The 20580-nt window shown below is 42.6% G+C and overlaps 1 protein-coding gene across 1 annotated transcript in view; it reads left to right on the top strand.

Moving 5' to 3' along the window:
• Positions 1-20580, top strand: part of LOC142740126 (neuronal acetylcholine receptor subunit alpha-7-like) — a 253583-nt gene that overhangs the window by 30981 nt on the left and 202022 nt on the right. Inside the window, exon 2 of the mRNA XM_075849855.1 lies at positions 16291-16430. Coding sequence (XP_075705970.1) covers positions 16291-16430 — 140 coding nt within the window. The remainder of the gene's footprint in view (positions 1-16290; positions 16431-20580) is intronic.

The following is a 20580-nucleotide window of genomic DNA, read 5'->3' as shown; positions in this document are numbered from 1 at the left end:
GCAAGCAAGGTGACCAAAAACCAGCAATTCTGACAATGTTTTTCTTTTTTTTTTTTTCACAGTCTTCAAAGTGGGCTATAAATGACATTTTTCGTTTATTCTGCGGATCGATATGATTACGGTTATATCATGTGTAAATAGTTTTTTTGTGTTTTGCAGCGTTTGCACAATAAAATCCCTTCTTTTTATAACTAATTTATTTTTTGTGTCACCATATTCTGAGGCATGACCTTTTTATTTTTCAGTGAAAAAAGCTGTGTAAGGGCTGGTTTTTTTAGGTTTTTTTTGCGGGACGGGTTGTAGTTTTTATTGCTACTATTTTGGCGTATATATGACTGTTTGATCACTTATTATTCTATGTTTTGGGAGGGGTGGTGACCAAAAAATAGCAATTCTGGAATTGTTTTTTATTGAAATTTTTTTTTGGTGTTCTCCGTATGGGAAAAATAACATTATAGTTTTACAGTGTGGGTCGTACGGACGCGGTGATACCAAATATCTGTACTTTTTTTTTAACATAATACATTTCTAAATATAATAAAAGACTTACTATAGGAAATTTTTTTTTTTTTTTTTAACTTGAAGCTTTCATTTTTACACTTTTATTCAACATTTATACTTACTTTTTTCCCTTTTTTTTGTCCCACTAGGGGACATGAAGGCCTGCACCTCTGATCTTTACTCTAATACATTGCATTACCCATGGAGCTAGCGCCGTTCCCTGCTGTTATAGCAGGGTGTCAGCTGTAACATTCAGCTGAAACCTGCGGCTGATGTTGCCGACTCAGCTTCTCAGCCTGTGCCATCTTCTTTCTGCGGCCAGAAGCCTTTTAGGCCCTTCCTCTAGGTGGGACCTAAAAAGGCTTCTGTACATGGCAGACAGGAGGCCATCATTAGGCCTCTGGTCTGTCAAAGCAGCCATCGGAACCCCACGATCGCATCGCGAGGTGCCAATCTGCTCGTAACCCCCATAGATGCAGCGCTCACTTTTGAGCACTGCATCTAAGGGGTTAATCGGCCGAATCGGAGGCTATACAGCTTACACCATTTGGCATTGGTGAGGGTTCAGCTTCTGAGCCTGCACCAGCAACACAACTTACCTATATATTGTGTTGCATTAAGTCCTATCTTCATGCCTCAGGCCTTTCTGAGTTAACCCTGCCTCCTAGCTTTTGATTGACAGCTTATTTGTGATTGACAGCATTCAGGGTGGGCAAGTTTTCGGCGGTGGGCGGGCATAAGAAGAGGAACAAACGAGACTGCTGGATTTTTACCATAAAAGGCGCAAAATGTTTGAAAAACGTTATTTACGCTTAGAGGATGAGTTTAGGAGAGGGGATAAAGCCAATGAACTTTTGACATCAGCGGCCAGCGAGGGGTGAGTAGAGTTCAATAGGTGAAATGCTAGTGACAGGTTCCCTTTAAGGGAGGTATATCTTGCAGCAGCTTAGAGCACTCGTTCGCCAAAGACTGAACCCTCTGCAGAAAGAGCATCCAGATGATAGCATTTCACAAATGATGCCCAGATAGCTACTTTGCAAATTTGATCTAGAGGTAGAGTTTAGTTTTTGGCCCAAGATGTGGATGGGGACCTGGTTGAGTGAGCCCGTATGTTTAGAGGTGAGTCTTGGCATTTTAGAGAATAGCATTCTCTAATTAAATCTTTGATCCATCTTGAAATTGTAGATTTACTACCTCTCCTGCCTTTGTTAGGCCCATAGAATTGGAGGAACAATGATTCTGAGAGCCTGAAGGGCTGGGAGGCTTGAAGATATGCTAAAATAGTTCTTTTGACATCCAGGAGATTGGGCAGTTGGCTGGTCTTCTAACACAGGAAGCACAATCTCCTGATTATTCTTGGTAGTGGATACAACCTTGGGCAGAAACCCTGGCATAGTCCATAGTATACAGTGGCGTAACTACCGCGGTGGCAGCCGTAGCGGCAGCCAACACGAACCCCCATATGCCTGGTGGCGCCACTAGCAGCCGTTATGGCTGCTACAGCGGTGGTGCTGCTACTATGGGGCCCGCGCCGCCGAGCCTCCAAGTATGGGCCGGGCGACACAGGCCCTCTCATGCCAGTAGGTGTCGCTAGCACCGGAGGGGGCCCCGGTGCTAGCGACAGCCAAATAAATGCCTTAGCGCTGAATAGCCGGGCATGCCCGACCATTCATTGCCTTACAATGACGCTAATTGTCTAGCGGCGCGATGACGTCATCGCGCCGCTTCCATGCTTGAAAGGCGCTGATTGACGGTGCAAGTCATTCTGCCCCGCCAATCAGTGTCATTGGATGGCGCTCGTTCAGCTCCAGCAGACATGCTCAGAAGAGAGCATGTCTGCATCGCCAACGAACAGCGTGGGAACTGTGAGTATGTAAAGTTTTTTTTTTTTCTCATAAAACTGTGAGTGCCATTATCTATAGTGGGGGCCATATCTAGAGGGGGGTCGTCTATATGTGGGCCACTATATACAGGGGGGGGTCTATATGTGGGGATGTGGGGCACTAGCTACAGGGGGGTCTATATGTGGGGATGTGGGCCACTATCTACAGGGGGGTCTATATGTGGGCCACTATCTACAGGGGGGTCTATATGTGGGGATGTGAGGCACTATCTACAGGGGGGGGTCTATATGTGGGCCACTACATACGGGGGTCTATATGTGGGGATGTGGGGCACTAGCTACAGGGGGGGTCTATGTGTGGGGATGTGGGCCACTATCTACAGGGGGGTCTATATCTGGGCCACTATCTACAGGGGGGGTCTATATGTTGGGATGTGGGGCACTATCTACATGGGGGTCTATATGTGGGGCACTATATGTGAGACACTATACAGGGGTGGGCTATATGTAGAGCACTATCTATAGGGGAGCTATTTTTTTAGGGTACTTTCTATAGGGGTGGGCTATATGTGGGACACTATATACAGGGGTGGGTTACCTGTGGGGCACTAGCAACAGGGTGGCAAAATGTAGGGCACTGTCTGCAGGGGTGGGCTATATGTGGCACACTATATACAGGGGGAGGTATATGTGAGACACTATCTACAGAGGTGGGCTATACGACTGTCTATAGGGGAACCTATATGTAGGGAAGCACGGTGGCTCAGTGGTCAGCACTATTGCCTTGCAGCTCTGGAGTCCATATGTGGGCACTATCTACAGAGGGCTGTATGTAGGGCACTATCTACGGGGTCTTCTATGTAGGTCACTATCTACAGAGGCGTAGGGGGTCACTATCTACATGGGGCTATGGGAGCACTATCTACAGGGGGCACGGTGTGTGTGTGTGTGTGTGTGTGTGTGTGTGTGTATGTGTGTGTGTGTGTGTGTGTGTGTGTGTGTGTGACAGTGTATGGTACTATTATAGTCAGGGGCACAGTGTATGGCACTATTATAGTTAGTGGTGCAGTGTATGGTGCTTTATTATATTTAGAGGTGTTGAGAATTTTAAGTTTGTTTATAGGTGCAGAAATGTTTTAAAGTGAGAAGCTGAAGACATCTGAGCGGAAAACTGCAGAAATGGGTCATGGCCGGTAGAAATCCATCATAGATGTCGGGACCGGAGGTAGAAGAAAAGAACTAGAATCTGAGACATCACCGATGAGTCGCTTAAGGTAAATGTTTATTCTGCCTCTAATCAGCACTGTAGTTGCTGTATGATCTGCAGCGAGATGATGGGTGATATGATTTTTTTTGTGAAACATCATCTCCCAACTTATCTTTACCATTGTTCGAGCCATGCTGGGAGCTCTAGTTTTACGCCATACAAACCTATAAGGCCAGGGTTGCATTAAATTGAGCTGTATTTGTTCTGGTGTTGTATATATGTACTGATCTTGGTTCTGATGTTGTATGTAAGTACTGAGCTTGGTTCTGGTACTGTATATACGTAGAGATTGGTTTTGGTGCTGTGTATATCTGTAATGAGTTTTGTTCTGGTGCTGTATATATGTACTGAGCTTGGTTCTGGGGATGTATTTATGTACTGAGCTTGGTTCTAGTGCTGTATTTATGTACTGAGGTTTGTTTCTAGTGCTGTATTTATGTACTGAGGTTGGTTCTGGTGCTGTATATATACACTACCGTTCAAAAGTTTGGCGTCACCCAGACATTGACACTGGCGTTTTGCGGGTACTATTTAATGAAGCTGCCAGTTGAGGACCTGTGAGGCGTCTATTTCTCAAACTAGAGACTCTAATGTACTTGTCTTGTTGCTCAGTTGTGCAGCGGGGCCTCCCACTTCTCTTTCTACTCTGGTTAGAGCCTGTTTGTGTTGTCCTCTGAAGGGAGTAGTACACACTGTTGTAGGAAATCTTCAGTTTCTTGGCAATTTCTCGCATGGAATAGCCTTCATTTCTTAGAACAAGAATAGACTGTCGAGTTTCACATGAAAGCTCTCTTTTTCTAGCCATTTTGAGAGTTTAATCGAACCCACAAATGTAATGCTCCAGATTCTCAACTAGCTCAAAGGAAGGTCAGTTTTATAGCTCCTCTAAACAGCAAAACTGTTTACAGCGGTGCTAACATAATTTCACAAGGGTTTTCAAGTGTTTTCAAATCATCCATTAGCCTTCTAACACAGTTAGCAAACACAATGTACTATTAGAACACTGGAGTGATGGTTGCTGGAAATGGGCTTCTATACACCTATGTAGATATTGCATTAAAAACCAGACGTTTGCAGCTAGAATAGTCATTTAGCACATTAACAATGTATAGAGTGTATTTCTGATTAATTTAATGTTATCTTCATTGAAAAAAACTGTGCTTTTCTTTCAAAAATAAGGAAATTTCTAAGTGACCCTAAACTTTTGAACGGTAGTGTATGTATGGGCTTGGTTCTAGTGCTGTATTTATGTACTGAGCTTGGTTCTAGTGCTGTATATATGTACTTAACTTTGTTCTGGTGCTGTATATATGTCAGAGCTTGGTTCTAGTGCTGTATTTATGTACTGAGCTTTGTTCTGGTGTTGTATAGATGTAATTAGCTTGGCGCTAGTGCTGTATTTATGCACTGATCTTGTTTGTCGTACTGTATTTATGTACTGAGCTTGGTTGTGGTACTGTATATATGTCAGAGCTTGGTTCTGGATCTGTAGTTATATAGGATATATTTATAATAACAAAATTGCAGGGCAGATGGAATTGTTCTCAATTCATTATATATTTAATGGGAATCTGTCAGGTAGTTTTAACGCCTTGAACCGCCACCATGCGGTAATACATGACCTGACGATATTTCATCTGTATGTTGTTTTCAGATGCAGCAAAATCCTTAAAATCCACTTTTAAAACGGCGCACACAATATGCTAATTACTCATTAGAGGGTCATGGGGCGGTGCCGCTATCCTGAAGAGTCACATAGTCCTGCCTCCAAACCCACCTTTCCATGTTTGACTGACATCTCCCTGGCTGATACAACTTTCTCGGATGCGCCATTGCCTTGTGGCACTATACACAAGAAGGGGGGCTGTGTGGCACTATACACAAGCAGGGGGGCTGTGTGGGACTATACACAAGGGGGGGGGGGCTGTGTGGCACTATACACAGGGGGGGGCTGTGTGGCACTATACACAAGGGGGGGCTGTGTGACACTTTACACAAGGAGGGGGGCTGCCTGGCACTGTACACAAGAGGGGGGCTGTATGGCACTATGCACAATGGAGCTGTGTGGCACTATACACATGGGGGAACTGTATGCGCTATATACAGTGGGGGCTTTATGGTGATATCTACAGTGGGCTGTATGGCACTATCTACAAGGGGGAGGTCGGGGCGCTATCTACAAATGGGGTGTGACACTGTCTATAGACAGGGCTATATAGCACTGTCTACAGGGGGGCTGTATGGCACATTCTACAGGGGGCACTATTTATAAGGGGGGCTCCTCGTGGCACCCGGGGGTGGGGGGCTCCAGTCAAGATTTTGCTATGGGGCCCAGTCTTTCCTAGTTACGCCCCTGTTAGTATAGTAGACATTGTTATGCAAAAATCTCAGGTACGGTTCTTTGCAGAATAATGCTTGAATCTCACTGACTTTTCTGGCTGATGTTATAGCCACCATAAAGAGTGTTTTAAGCGACAATTTCCTCAGGGAGGCCTCATGTATTGGCTCAAACGGGGAACAGCATAAACAGTCCAGCACCATCGACACGTGCCAAGAAGGGAGAGGATTGTGAAAAACAGGTCTCAGTCTGTTAATTCCTTTAAGGAACCTGGATACCAAGGGATAGTTAGAGAATTTTCCCTGAGAGAGGGCATTAATAGCAGTGAAAAGGACCTTCAATGTGTTGGGTTCGAGGCCTTCATCCTAACTCTCCTGCAAAAATTAGAGAAGAGACACCAAATCGCCTGGAGATCTGTAATTCTGAATGCATCAAGTAGAGAAGACGTTCCACATTCTAGAATAAACTTCTAGAGGTGCTAGGTTTTCTGGATGCTAACAACGTGCTCACCACCTCATCGGAAAGACCTTTGGATTTATGAGAACTCTGCTCAGCCTCCAGGCTGTCAGAAGTAGGTGTTTGAAGTTGGGGTGCAGGAACGCTTGCTGTGATAGATGGTCTTTGCGTAATGGTAGTCTCCAGAATCTTCACTTTAATAATCCTAATGTGAGAGTAAACCACTCCCTTCTGGGCCAGTATGGAAAGATGACAAGTAGTAGAAGCAGATGAGATTTTTCCTGATTGACTAAGAACCCGTGGTTCTAAAGTATCTGGAGAGTTGTGTGAAGGCGAGTTTGAAGAGTCTCTTGTGAAGAGGTTCTGAGAAGCCAATTGTCCAAAAAAGGGGTCACAAAGATGCCCTTTATTCTGAGTACTGCAGTGAGTACTACTGCCACTTTGGTGAATACTCTTGGGGGAAGACGTAATCCCGAAGGGTATGCACGTAAATTGTAGATGATGGATCTGTCCTTTGGAGATAAAAGCTATACGGAGGAATTTCCTGTGTGATTTAAGAATTGGGATGTGTAGATAAGCAACCTTTAAGTCGATTGTAGCCATCATGATGTTTATATGAATGAGGCTGATGACAGATTGTATGTTCTCCATTCTGAACCTTTGTTTGACAAAAAATTTGTTTAGGTAAGTGAGATTTATCACAAGGCACTAGCCAACTCCTGCTTTGGGTACTGCAAAAATTGTAGAATAAATCTCTTGACCTCTATTTTCTAGTGGCACACCTTCTAGAGTTTTTATCTGCACAAACTCTTGTAGGAGTTGGAAAACGATAGGATTTTTTGATTTGTTTAGAACAAAATGCTCTGGAGGATGGGATTTTAATTTGAGGGCATAACCTCTCTGGATAACTGAGCAACTGACCAAGGCCTCAGATGACGTTTCGGACCACAGAGCTGAAAACGCCTGAAGTCTGCCTCCGACAGGAGGGACTGGGAGCATGGCGTCATTAGTCTTTGGGTTTTTGATCTGTGGGTCTTTTGCTACTCAAACCCTTCCCTCCACTATATCTGGGAAGACCACTTCCCTCCATAGGTTTGTGGCGAAATCTGTTAGCTCTTCTTCCTTGGTCACGAAAGGACCTAAAGTTTGATCTTATCGGTGCTGTAGGGAAAGAAATGTCCTTGTTCTCATTGTTTTTTTAAGAATACCCTCCAGTTGAGTGCCAAAGAGAGAGGATGGATGGAAAGGGAGTGAGCAAAAATTATTTTTGCATGGCACATTGCCTGCTGACCATAACTTGAGCCATAGAGGTCTTCTGCCTGTGTTGCATAGTGCCATGGATCTAGAAGAACATGTTAGGTAATCTAGAGGTTGATCACACAAAAATTCAGCCGCGGATTTAAACATGGGCATTATTTGCCAGATTTCTTCCTTTGGTACTCAATCCTCCAAATCATGGGTCACTCAGCCATATGTGAAGTGCTCTCACAACTGTAATGTAATGGCAGGAAGGAGGTGAAGGGAACAAGTGAGCCCTAATCTATCCACCGCCCTGTCCCTGCCTACTTGCAACGACCCGCCCTAGGCGACGGGGTACAACTTGGCGGCGGTCCCTACGCTGTCTAAGTGCAAGGGAGTACAAATAGGGAACACGCAAGGGAAGGGGCAGTAGCCCACGGAACGCCGCAAGGAAACGGAGCGGTGAATGAGTCAGTCAGGATCAGGATGTAGTGGAGTATACCAACGAGAGCACAGAGCAGGAAGCAAGCCAGGGGCAAAGCGAAGCAGGATAAGCGGAACTGAAGCAAGGCAGAAGCACGGCAGAAGCAGGCTGGAGCAAGGCAGCAGTGGGGCCAGGAATCCAAGAAGAATAACAAGCACTGAGGAAGAGAACACGGCAGGTATAAATGGACAGGGGGCGGAGCTAACTCCGACTGACCAGGCCGCGATAGGCTCTCCCACTCCTGAGCCTGCCACCCTGGTTGGTGGGAGCCGGTGTCAGTCTAAGAGGTCTGGCCTCAGGTGTCGACTGATTAATCCCGGGAGTATACACAGACATAGTACCTGGCAGATCCTTTACATGTAAATGTCGCAGCAGCTATTTTACAAGCAGAGGCAGAAGAAGCATAGTCCCTCTTTAGAACTGAATCCGTCTTGCGATCCATCGGATCTTTGAGCAATGACGATTCCTCTGAGGGGAAGAAAGACTTCCTAAAGAGCCGAGCTACAAGCAAATCTATTTTAGGAGGTAATTCCCAATTTTCTCTTACTTTGGGATTTAATTTATATGTGGTTTTAAATTTTGAACCTGGATCTGTACTTTTCTCAGGTTTATCCCAATCTTTTTGAAGCCACTCTGAGTTTAAAGGATGAGATAAAAAGAGTTTCTCTTACAGCTGCAAAATAAAAAAGCTGCTCCTTTGTGGGCTTGCTTTTTATATCTTTGTTAGATTCTACGGTATTTTTCACAACATTGATTGGACCAGAAATCTTTTCCTTACTAAGAAGGAATAGATCCTCTGCTGTATTAGCATCTGAATCTTCAGGTTCAGCTGAGAATATTTCACCTTCAGAATGCACATCTTCCTCTGCAGATACTTCTGCTGGGCATGGAGATGAAGCCTGCTTATTTAGAGCGGCTAGGGGATTCTGACTGAAGGCATACAGCGCATACAGCATGATCCCAATCCTCCAATATAGGTTGCTGGCATCTATTACAGACATTATGATTGGCTTTTCTGGATCTCTTCTTGGCTTGAGATATGGGAGAGGCCATCTGAAGAGGGAAGTTGGAAACATGATAAACAAAGCACCAGCTGACATGTTTGTAAAAACAGGTTCGGTATGTAATGTATCAGTGCCTGTATGAACCCCTTGAAACAGATACCTTAACATGCAGAGCATTCAGCTGCCTGGCAAAGCGTAGGCGACTCTTTGCAACGCCAGACCATTTGAATTACCGAAATCCTGCGATAACCGGGGATCCCGACATGCGCAGTAGAAGCCGGCACCCATTGCACATCCGTCGAATGTCCGCGGATGCACCGGAATATGCGCGCAGCCATAGATATACACCTTACCGTGTTAAGGAACACGGCGGCCATGTTGGAACTAAAAAAAAAAACGACTGCAAGCAGCATAAACGGACCTTCCTTGACAAGAATCAGGTATTCCCGAACTTGTAAGGATCCATGTGTGGAGTTCCCAGCCATACTGATTTCACACAGTTGGCTTTGGTCCGGAGCTGAGGGACAGGAAACCTGTATACAGCAGACAGGGAATGCATATTAACCCCGTAATCCAAGCCTTAGGAACAGAGAAGAGACGAACTTCTATCCACAGGAAGAGACAAAAAAATGCAACGCTGTCTCGTTACTTGGGCTTCTTATAGGGGAGAGTTTATTACTAAAATGAATTGATTGGTTTACTTTACTGCTACTCTAATCTGGTCTCTTCTATCAGATTTAACCCATGTGTTTGTGCTGACGTAGGATGAACAGGGAATATATATATGTAACTATATTAGAACAACTTGTGGTAAGTTAGCTCACAGGATCGCCATCTCCAGGATTAAGATGGTTGGCACACTTGAAAATTTTCACTCTAACACAGTGGATTCGGTTTGAAACTGGCCGCAACCAGCTTTACTATCTTCATACATGAAGAGCAGTTTTAGAAAACAGTTCAAGATAAACCCTAGACCGTTCAGCCTCTGACTAAACATAAAGCTTCCCTAGCTATCAGGGTGAAAGGCCTTCTGCCCAGCTCCTCAAAGCAAACATGTGTTCTTAAGAGAACTTTTGACTCCCACAGGTTGGCAATGCCGTCTACCTCAGACTGGGAGCATTGTGTGAGGAGATCTCACCTTTCTTAAAGGAGTCCTCACAGCTGGCAGCTAATGAGACTCCTAAGGCAGTCCAAACCCTGGACTGTCCTAAAGACGGAGTGGAACTTTTCTTTTCTCCTCCACTCCAGCAACCCATTCCTTTTTCCAGGTTTCTTACATAATAAATAAGGAGATCATTATATTCTGGGCCCAAATATAAATATATATATATATATATATATATATATATATATATATATATATATATATATATATAGTGTTGTGCAAAAGTTTTAGGCAGTTGTGGAAAACTGCTGCAATGTAAGAATGCTATAAAAAATAGAAGTGTTGATAGTGTGTTTTTTTTAAATAAATTAATGAAATGCAAAGTAAATGAAAATTTGAGAAATCTAAGTCGAATTAGTATTTAGTGCTTACCACCCTTAAATAAAATAGCATCAATACTTCTAGGTATACTTGCGCTCAGTTTTTTAAGAAACTCGGCAGGGAGGTTGTTCCAAACATCTTGGAGAACTAACCACATATCTTCTGTGTATGTAGGCTTCCTCAAATCCTCCTGTCTCTTCATGTAATACCAGACAGACTCGATGATGTTGAGATCAGGGCTCTGTGGGGGCCATATCATCACTTCCAGTTTATCCTCGACATTCTTTAGGCTGAAGATAGTTCTTAATGACATTGGCTGTATGTTTGGGGTCGTTGTCCTGCTGCAGAATAAATTTGGATCCAATCAGATGCCTCCCTGATGGTATTGCATGATGGATAAGTATCTGCCTGTATTTCTCAAGATTGAGGACACCATTATTCCTCACCAAATCCCCAACTTCATTTGCTGAAATGCAGCCCCAAACATGCAAGGAACCTCCACCATGCTTCACTGTTGCCTGCAGACATTCATTATTGTACCACTCTCCAGCACTTTGGCAAAACAAACTGCTGCCTCATCAGTCCAGAGCATCTGCTGACATTTACTGCACCCCAGTTTCTATGTTTTCGTGCATAGTTGAGTCGCTTGGCCTTGTTTTCACGTTGAAGGTATGGCTTTTTGGCTGTAAATCTTTGACGAAGACCACTTCTGACCAGACTTCTCAGAACAGTAAAGTCATGGCCAAAAGTTTTGAGACTGACACAAATTTTGGTTTTCACAAAGTTTGCTGCTTCAGTGTTTTTAGATCTTTTAGCCAGATGTTTCTATGGTATACGGAAGTACAATTATAAGCATTTCATAAGTTTTTAAACTTTTATTGACAAATACATCAAGTTTATGCAAAGACTCAATATTTACAGTGTTGACCCCTTTTTTCAAGACTGCTGCAATTCTCTCTGGCATGCTCTATTAGCTTCTGGGCCAAATGCTGACCGATGGCAACCCATTTTTGCCTAATCAAGGCTTGGAGTTTATCACAAGTTCTGTGTTTTTCTTTGTCCACCCGCTTTTTGAGTATTGACCACAGGTTCTCAACGGAATTAAGATCTGGGAGCTTCCTGGTCATGGACCCAAAATTGTAATGTTTTGTTCACTGAGCCACTTAGTTATCACTTTTGCCTTGTGACATGGTGCTCCATCATGCTGGAAAAAGCATTGTTCATCACCAATTTGCTCCTGGATCGTTGGGAGAAGTTGCTCTTGGAGAATGTTTAGTTACGTTTCTTTATTCATGGAAGTGTTCTTAGACAAAATTGTGAGTGAGCCCACTCCCTTGGATGAAAATCAAGCCCACACATGAATGGTCTCAGGATGCTTTACTGTTGGCATGACACAGGACTCATGGTAGTAGCGCTCAACTTTTCTTCTCTGGACAATCATTCTTCCAGATGTCCCAAACAGTCTGAAGGGGGCTTCATCAGAGTAAATAACTTTACCAAGTCCTCTACAGTCCAATCCCTGTACTTCCTGCAGTTGTCAGTCTGTCCTTGAAGTTTTTCTTGGAGCGAAGTGGCTTCTTTGCTGCCCTTCTTGACACCAGGCCAGCCTTTAAAAGCCTTTGCCTCACTGTGCGTGTCTTCTTTACAGCAATTGAACCATTCTCTATGAAGTTCTTGATGATCCGATAAATGGTTGATTTAGGGGCAATCTTACAAGCAGCAATGTCCTTGCCTGTAAAGCCCTTTTGATGCAAAGTACTGATGACTGCACGTGTTTCCTTGAAGGTAGCCATGGTTAACAGAAGAAGACAATGATTTCGAGCACCATCCCCTTTTTAAAGCAGCCAGTCTGCTCTTCTAATTCAATTAGCATGACAGAGGGAAATCAGTTGCCTTGTCCTTGTTAACACTTTCTCCTGAGCTAACGAGAAGATCACTGAAATTATGCCAGCAGGTCATTTTCTGGCAGGGCTGAAATGCAGTGGACATGGGGTTTTTGTGATAAGTTAATTTTCATGCCAAGGAATGACTTTGCAATTAATTGCAATTCATCTGATCACTCTTCATAACAATCTAGAGTTAATGCAAATTGCCACTATAAAAACTGTAGCAGCCAACTTTGTGAAAACCCAAATTTGTGTCAGTCTCAAAACTTTTGGCCTGACTGTAGATTATTGTATCTGGGTCCCACTGGTTTCTGCCAGTTCTGAGCTGATGGCACTACTGTACATCTTGCGATTTCGAAGGGAAGTAAGTGTGATGTGTCTTTAAATTGCTGCACTTGGCCGACCACTGCGTCTACGGTCCTCAACGTTGGCCATTTTTTGTGCTTCTTCAAAAGAGCTTGAACAGCACATCTTGAAACCCCAGTCTGCTTTGAAATCTTTAGACAACCTATAAATATGTGAAGGTACATGCCCTAAAATACTAACTAAATTCAGCAGAAAAAACAGGCCCTAATGGAATATGAAATCAAATACTGAAGCCATAGTCTCAAAAATAAAAATACCCATTAGATGAAAGTACAAAATTGAATTTATAAATCCATATTGGGGAAAAAATTGTTGACCACAACTGTATACATACAACATATACACAAAAGACATATAAAATAGTAAAAACAAAGTGTGGTAGAGCAGTGGAGGACACAGCAGGTTACAATATCTACAGAATGTACAAGGAGGCTACAAATGGGAAGCATAAGTATGCATATGAACAGTAGAGTTGCTTTGAAATCTTTGCCTGGGATTGACCTTGCTGATGCAGTATAACTACCTTGTGTCTTATTACTGTGCTCAGTCTTGCCATGGTGGACCTGTGAAAATAATCTTTCTTCCACAACCTCACTTTTGTAGCAGAATTTGACTGTTTCTCACCCTGTTTTAAACCTCTTACACAGCTGTTCCTGTTAGGGTATGTTCACACGCTTTAGCAAATTACGTCTGAAATTACGGAGCTGTTTTCAGGCGAAAACAGCTCCTGAACTTCAGACGATTTTGCAAGTACTCGCTTTTTTCGCTGCGTCTTTTACATACTTAATTGGAGCTGTTTTTCAATGGAGTCAATGAAAAACGGCTCCAAAAATGTCCCAAGAAGTCTTTTGACAGCGACGCGTAAAATGACACCTCGTCTGAACAGAACATCGTAAAACCCATTGCAAGCAATGTCTGAATTATGTCTGAAGATAGGTCGTGTGAATATACCCTTACAGTTAATGACCGTGTTTCAACCTACATATGAAAATAATGATCATTATCACCTGGCTTGTGTAATTGGTTAATCATACACTTGACTATAATCCTACAATTCCATGACTTTGTGCAAGTGTACCTAGAAGAATTGATGCTGTTTTAAAGGGTCGTCAAACCAAATATTGTTTTTATTTAGATTTCTGTTCTGTTTATTTGTATCTTGTTAATTGATAAAAAAAAATAACATTTAACACTACTATTTTGGAAAGCATTCTTACTTTGCAGCATTTTTCCACAATTGCCTAAAACTTTTGCACAGTACTCTATATTATATATATATATCTATATATCTATCTATATATTTATATATATATATATATATATATATATATATATATATATATATATATATATATATATATATATATATATTCAGGGCCTGCTCCGGGTTTATGTGGGCCCTTGAGCGACGCAGCCTAGTGGGCTCTTTTGCGGGGGAACTGACGGTGGCAGTAAAATGGCAGTTTGTGCCCCCATATACAAGTTAGGACGTGTTTATGCCCCCATATAGAAATTAGGCCTCCAGTTTGTGCCCCTTATAGAAGTTAGGCTCTATTTATGCCCACATATAGAAGTTAGACCCTGTATATTCCCCCATATAGAAGTTAGGCCCTATTTTCTGCCCCATATAGAGGTTAGGCCCTCAGTTTGTGCATATATAGAATGTCCTCTGTAGATAGTACCACAGTGCCCTCTGTAGATAGTACCACAGTGCTCTCTGTAGATATTGCCACAGTGCCCTCTGTAGATAGTGCCACAGTGCCCTCTGTAGATAGTGCCACAGTGCCCTCTATAGATAGTGCCACAGTACCCTATGCAGATAGTGCTACAGTGCCCTCTGTAGATAGTGCCATAGTGCCCTTTGTAGATTGTGCCACAGTGCCCTCTATAGATAGCGCCACAGTGCCCCCTGTAGATAGTTTCACACAGTCCCTGTAGATAGTGCCACACATCTTCCTGTAGATAGTGCCACACACAGCCCCCTGTAGATAATGCCACACATGCCCTTGTAGGTGGTGCCACACACACACACACACACACACCCTGTAGATTGTGCCACAGACACCCCCTGTAGATAGTGCCATATACTCCCTCTATTTATAAAGCAACCCCCCTGTAGATAGCGCCACCACCCTGTAGATAGCGCCATACCCTCTCCCTGTAGATAGCACTCGCTGACGTCCCTGTCCATATATTTACAGTGAGGTCATGGGCTCCTTCTGAAGTGGATTCCGTGTTGTGGGATTCCGTTTCAGGAGGAGCCACTGACTTCACTGTCCATATATGAATGGGACGTCAGGGGCAACAGCAATCCTCTGACTGGGGATTTCGCTCCTGGTGGAGCCATTTCGGCAGCGTAGCTCCCGGGGGCCGGTTTGGCCCCCCTAAGTGTAGTGGGCCCCGGCACCTGCCCGGGTTCGCCGGGTGCTGAAGCCGGCCCTGTATATATTTAAAAGGGGGCATGTTTTTTTATGAAATTTGATATGTTAAAAAAGGGGCACCTACGAATATATATTCAGTGGCAAAAAGGGTATTTTCAGTGTTCAGAAATAAGATACAGTAATTTAAGACAGACACAGATAAAGGAACAAGCTTAAATTATAGGGGTTGTCCACTGTGGACAGTTTATAAAAGTTAGTCACAAATTGTCCCCCAGCTGTTGTCAGTGGGGGAAACCTGGCAAGAAATGCTCAATTTCCCTGCAGCATCACGAGAGGGGAAATTAAGCTTTGCTCTGCTGTTTCCGTAACTCCCATTCATTCTATGGGAGTTCCGGTAACAGCGTAGCAAAATGCGCTCGGCTGCTTTGCAGGAAAACCCGGCTCCCTCATCAGTCAGTGTCCAGGGACCAGCAACAGCGGCAGAATGTAGGATGAGGATTGGGGCCAAGAGATAGAGCCCGCATCAATCGGTTAGGTAATGGCATATCCTGTGTTTTAGTAAATTCTTAAGAACTTTGCAGTGAGCCGTTCTACTGTTATTCCTCCTAGAAATTTATGAATAAATTGACCGCTGTGTGTTTCAGATGGGGGTGTGCCCCTACATATGTGCCAGAGTGTATAGGGACACACTCCGTTGACAAGAAAAATTGTAAAACCTGGTAGTCAATTTATTCATAAATTTATAGGAGGAATAACAGTGGATTGGCAAAAATCAGAGTTCTGAGAAAGTATGATCCAAATTTGTTACCTCATGGGTGAAGGGTGAATGCAAGTATTTACATAAATAGATATGTCAGGAGAGCTGACAAGACCTCTCTAAACATGTGGCCTAGTTACATGGCCCTTTTTCTAGTATTAACTGCTAGTGATATAGTTTTGTACTAAGAAGTTCTAGTAATTATATAATATTCCTGGTGCCACTAGCACACAATATCTGCAACTCACATTTTTACTAGAAATGTAATTTTTTTTTTTAAAGGATCTCATCAAGGTGAATACCAAAGGAAACTTTACAGGGATCTGCTAAGAAATTACAATCGCCTTGAAAGACCTGTAGTGAATGACTCCCAGCCCTTACTTGTAGAGCTACAGCTTTCCCTTCTACAGATAATAGATGTGGTAAGTCAAATTCACTTTTGCTAAATTAATCTAAAAACTCTCTTGTTATTCTTCCTCCTGTGAGAGACACTTTCATTTTATTACTTTTATGGTTTTATCCTTTGAGGCTGAAATAACAGCAATGGTACATTATAAAGCAAGAACACATAAGAGGGAAATCAATGACTTTGTCCCCTTGATGGTATTGTTTATTACTTACCTTCCTGACCAGACTACATGGAACAATGAAGACAGTCATTGTTTTCGTGGTTAAGACATTTTTTAGTTCTCTACTAAGGTGAATTTTAATCAACTTTTGTAAATTTAGGTAGGCTATCATGTATTATGGTCAAATAAATAGTTTTATGTTTGATTTTGCTATTATACTGTGTTCATATTTATGTAAAATTGAGCCTGTTCCCCCGCCATGGCCAGTGATAGTATGGGAATAGACACGAGAAGTGCATGAGGTGAAAAATACTTCCCGTAAAAGTATCAGTAGAATCTCTCTTAGAAAATGACAATCTCCTACATCTGTGGTCACCAACCTCTATTGTGTAGCCAACTGATCATTAGCAATATAACCAGAGGCACCGTATAGTAAAGGTGTAGCAATCTGTCCAATCTCATCAAGAGACATGTTCTTCCCCATCTCCACTTATGCCACTCCACTTGGTCCCCTCATTTCTATGACAGCATCCAGTTGACCCGTCGAAATGCTGGTACGAAAGACTTGGATGCCTTTCCCTAAAATCAGCTTTCAGGGGGCCTGATATGTTAGACAATGTGGAAATGCTGGATGACACAGCTTCACAAAATGTAACTTTTCTTCAGAATCTAGCTTTCAGACAACAGGCCAGAGCCCTCACTAGGAAGGTGAACCCCATCCCCCTTAGGAAGCCCTAATTGACTAGAGGAATTTCTACTCTTCCCTAAACTCCCTCTTAAACTGCTCTCTAAATTATATAAGAGATTGTTGAACAATTCCTCCCCTGAGATGCCGGTTTTCTTAAAAGCCTGGGAGTCGGAACTTGAAAAAAAAAATTCTAAGTCGAGGATATAAAATTAATTCTTTCCCAGTCCCATGGCTTTTCCAACTGCATCCTAATACAGGAAAATTCCTTTAAGATATTGAGTAGATGTTATAGAAGCCAGGTATTCTAAGGCCTTATTCGCACGGACCTATGTTAGTCAATAGGGCCGTTCAGACAGTCCGTGATTTTCACGTAGTGTATGTCCGCTGCGTAAAACTCACGGCATGTCCTATACTTGGCCGTTTTTCACGCATCACGCACCCATTGAAGCCAATGGGTGTGTGAAAATCACGCGCAGCACATGGAAGCACTTCTGTGTGTCGCGCGTGATTCACGCAACAGTAGATAAAGAAATGAAGGAAAAAATAAAACCACTTCCTTCATTTCTTTTTCTAAACATTAAAACCGCGTGTCATAAGGATGGCATATGCGTGAAAATCACGCAGACACGCAGCAAACACTGAGGACACATGGAACTGCAACGCACAAAAAATGCAGCAATTTTTGCGCGCACAAAACGCACACATTCGTGTGAATAAGTCCTTAAAAAGAGCTAATTTATCATTTAGCCTCTTTACTGTAGACATGTGCTGGAGATGTCAATCAGCCCCCGATTCTGTGTCCCATATGTGGAGATCTTTTGGCACCAAGTGAGGGAAACAGCTAAGACAGTCTGCTGCGTAGACATCCCTCTAGCTCCAGAACTGGTACTACTGTGGGTCCCAATGCCCCAATTTAGGCCCATCAAACATAACTTTGCGACCTGGTTGCTTACAGCAGCAAAATTGGTCATCCTGCTGTACTGACTCTCTGTAGACCCCCCCTCGATCTGTGAATGGATAGAGAAAACTCAATAAATACATACATTTAAGGATCTCTTAACCTGGGATAATAACTCCCGCTATCGATATCTGACCACCTGGAGTAAATAATCGATATATAGAGGTAAGGGTCGCCTAAATAATTAGAGCCCCCCTTTTTGCCTTGCTAACCACGTAATTGACATATTGACATATTTCAAGATGATTTACTTCCAACCTTCTGTTACATGTCACTATGATCTGAATGCTTGCATGTCTAGTGTGCTCATTATCCACATTGTGTTTTTTTCTGGATTTATATTTTCTTATACCTTTGTTTATGATTTATATTTAACTTGTCTGAGTTCTCTGGGCTTGTATGCTATGCAATTGTACTTGGACCTGGAAGTCCATTATACTGTTGTGCATTAATGCCATTTGAATTGAAAAACTTAATGAAAAGAGATTTGATTAAAATAAAAAGTATTAGCATAATGACAGATTCCTCCTCTGCACTACCAAGGCCAGATCAAGGTTTGTGGAGGTCCCAGGACAAAACATTATGTGTACCTAGTTTTTCCTTTTCTCTGAAGAAGAGAAATACAGATCAAATAAAACAAAATGTAATTGTATAATACTGCCATACAGTGCACATATACCAGTGCCATAATGTTCCCAAATAACAGTGCACTATAGTGCCAAAATAAACAGGCAACTTACACTTGGCAGCCATTCCAATCTCACTACAAGGAAGTATTAAACAGTGACACAGCAACGGTGTCAATGGACACATTACATTCTAGGACAGAGTATGGAAGGGATCCATACAGTATGGATCTATCACTTTGGTAAAAATGATGACTACCATAAAGCAGAAAAAAGTCATTATCTATGTGAGTAAAACAATAATAGATACTAAACTTTGTCTGTTTTAACTTTTATTTTGTTTTTAATGGAATTCCACTTTAATATCTTTATAAAATCAGAGAGACCCAGTTAAAAATAAGACATATATTAAATACGAAATGACAGCAGCAGGTTATAATACATCAGTTCAATATCACCCTGAACTCTGGTTAGGGATGCCAATTTAAAATTTGCACCATTTGCAATGGAAGGTACCTCTCTGCCTGAGGAGCTGGGAGGCATCAGGTGGCCATGACTGTGACTTCTTTCGGCCATGGACATGACTCTGTTGTGCCTCTTGTCCGAATCGCCCAAGAGGAACCATAATTTGAATATGATCAGCACCCCGATTGGGAGTTTGGGCAACTATTAAGCACAATAGTACAATAGTGATTTCGAGAGAGCTGCTCTTTCTATAACAGTGACAGATTTCCTTTAGTATGGCAACCTTTGGCTAAGGAGGTAGACAGCTGTGACTGACAAGCCCTAGAGGAGAAGAATACAGCAGCACTGAAAAATACGTTTAATGTCTGCATTATATTCAATCCACTGTATTCATTATGAATAAGTATTTATGGTGACATGTTGAGGTGCAGATTTTGCAACAGCTGTAACATAAACAGTCATGGCAGATGTATAAAATATTAGACACATTTTCAATACCTCTATATACAGTATGATAAAGATGTTATGAAAGAAGAGACATGGCAGTCACTCAAGAAGATTCTGCTGTAAAATTCCTTTCAGCAAGTTTATTATTGCAAGTGTAATAAGAATTGTGATCTATGACAAGATTCATGCTGTCATTTCTGACATTACAGATCAAACTGGAGCTATCTGGAGGCCATAGATCTTATGGCTTTGTGACTTTGTAACTGTTCTGTGTGAGGCATGGGGTAAACGTCTCCAGAGATAGTCAGGGGCGGATTGGGAGCTTAAAGTGGCCCTGGGAAAAAAATCAAAACGTGGCCCCATGTTGTGGGTGGGGCCAACACAAGTAGGCAGAGTCAGCAAACCGTTAGCTGTAGCCACATTGGTGATAGATGTAATAATGCAGCCTTATTGTTATTGTCAGCATTGGGCTGTGTTCACATCTGGATTGGATGCTCTTAGGCGGCTTTCACACCACAGTATTTCTGTTAAAATAATGTATGTGCTGATAAAGCTCCCAGGAGATCATTGAACGGTTTAAAATACAGATGTCTCTGCTGTCCATCCTCCATAGGTGCCCATGTAAAAAAACAAAAACATTTATATGCATGGAATAGCGCAGCCTTCAAAGTTCAGCCTCTATCAGGTGTATGGGGGGGTCTATGGATCCATTTATCATAGGCGTCAGGAGCTTTCCCGCCACATACAGTAAACTGGTACAAATACCATGGTGTGAAATAAGCCTTAGAAGCTTCTACCGCAGGAAAAAAATAGTGACCA

Source organism: Rhinoderma darwinii, chromosome 1 (genome assembly GCF_050947455.1).
Source record: "Rhinoderma darwinii isolate aRhiDar2 chromosome 1, aRhiDar2.hap1, whole genome shotgun sequence".
Lineage (NCBI taxonomy): Eukaryota > Metazoa > Chordata > Amphibia > Anura > Rhinodermatidae > Rhinoderma > Rhinoderma darwinii.
Note: the sequence above shows the minus strand (reverse complement) of the source record. Positions and strands in the feature narration are given on the sequence as shown.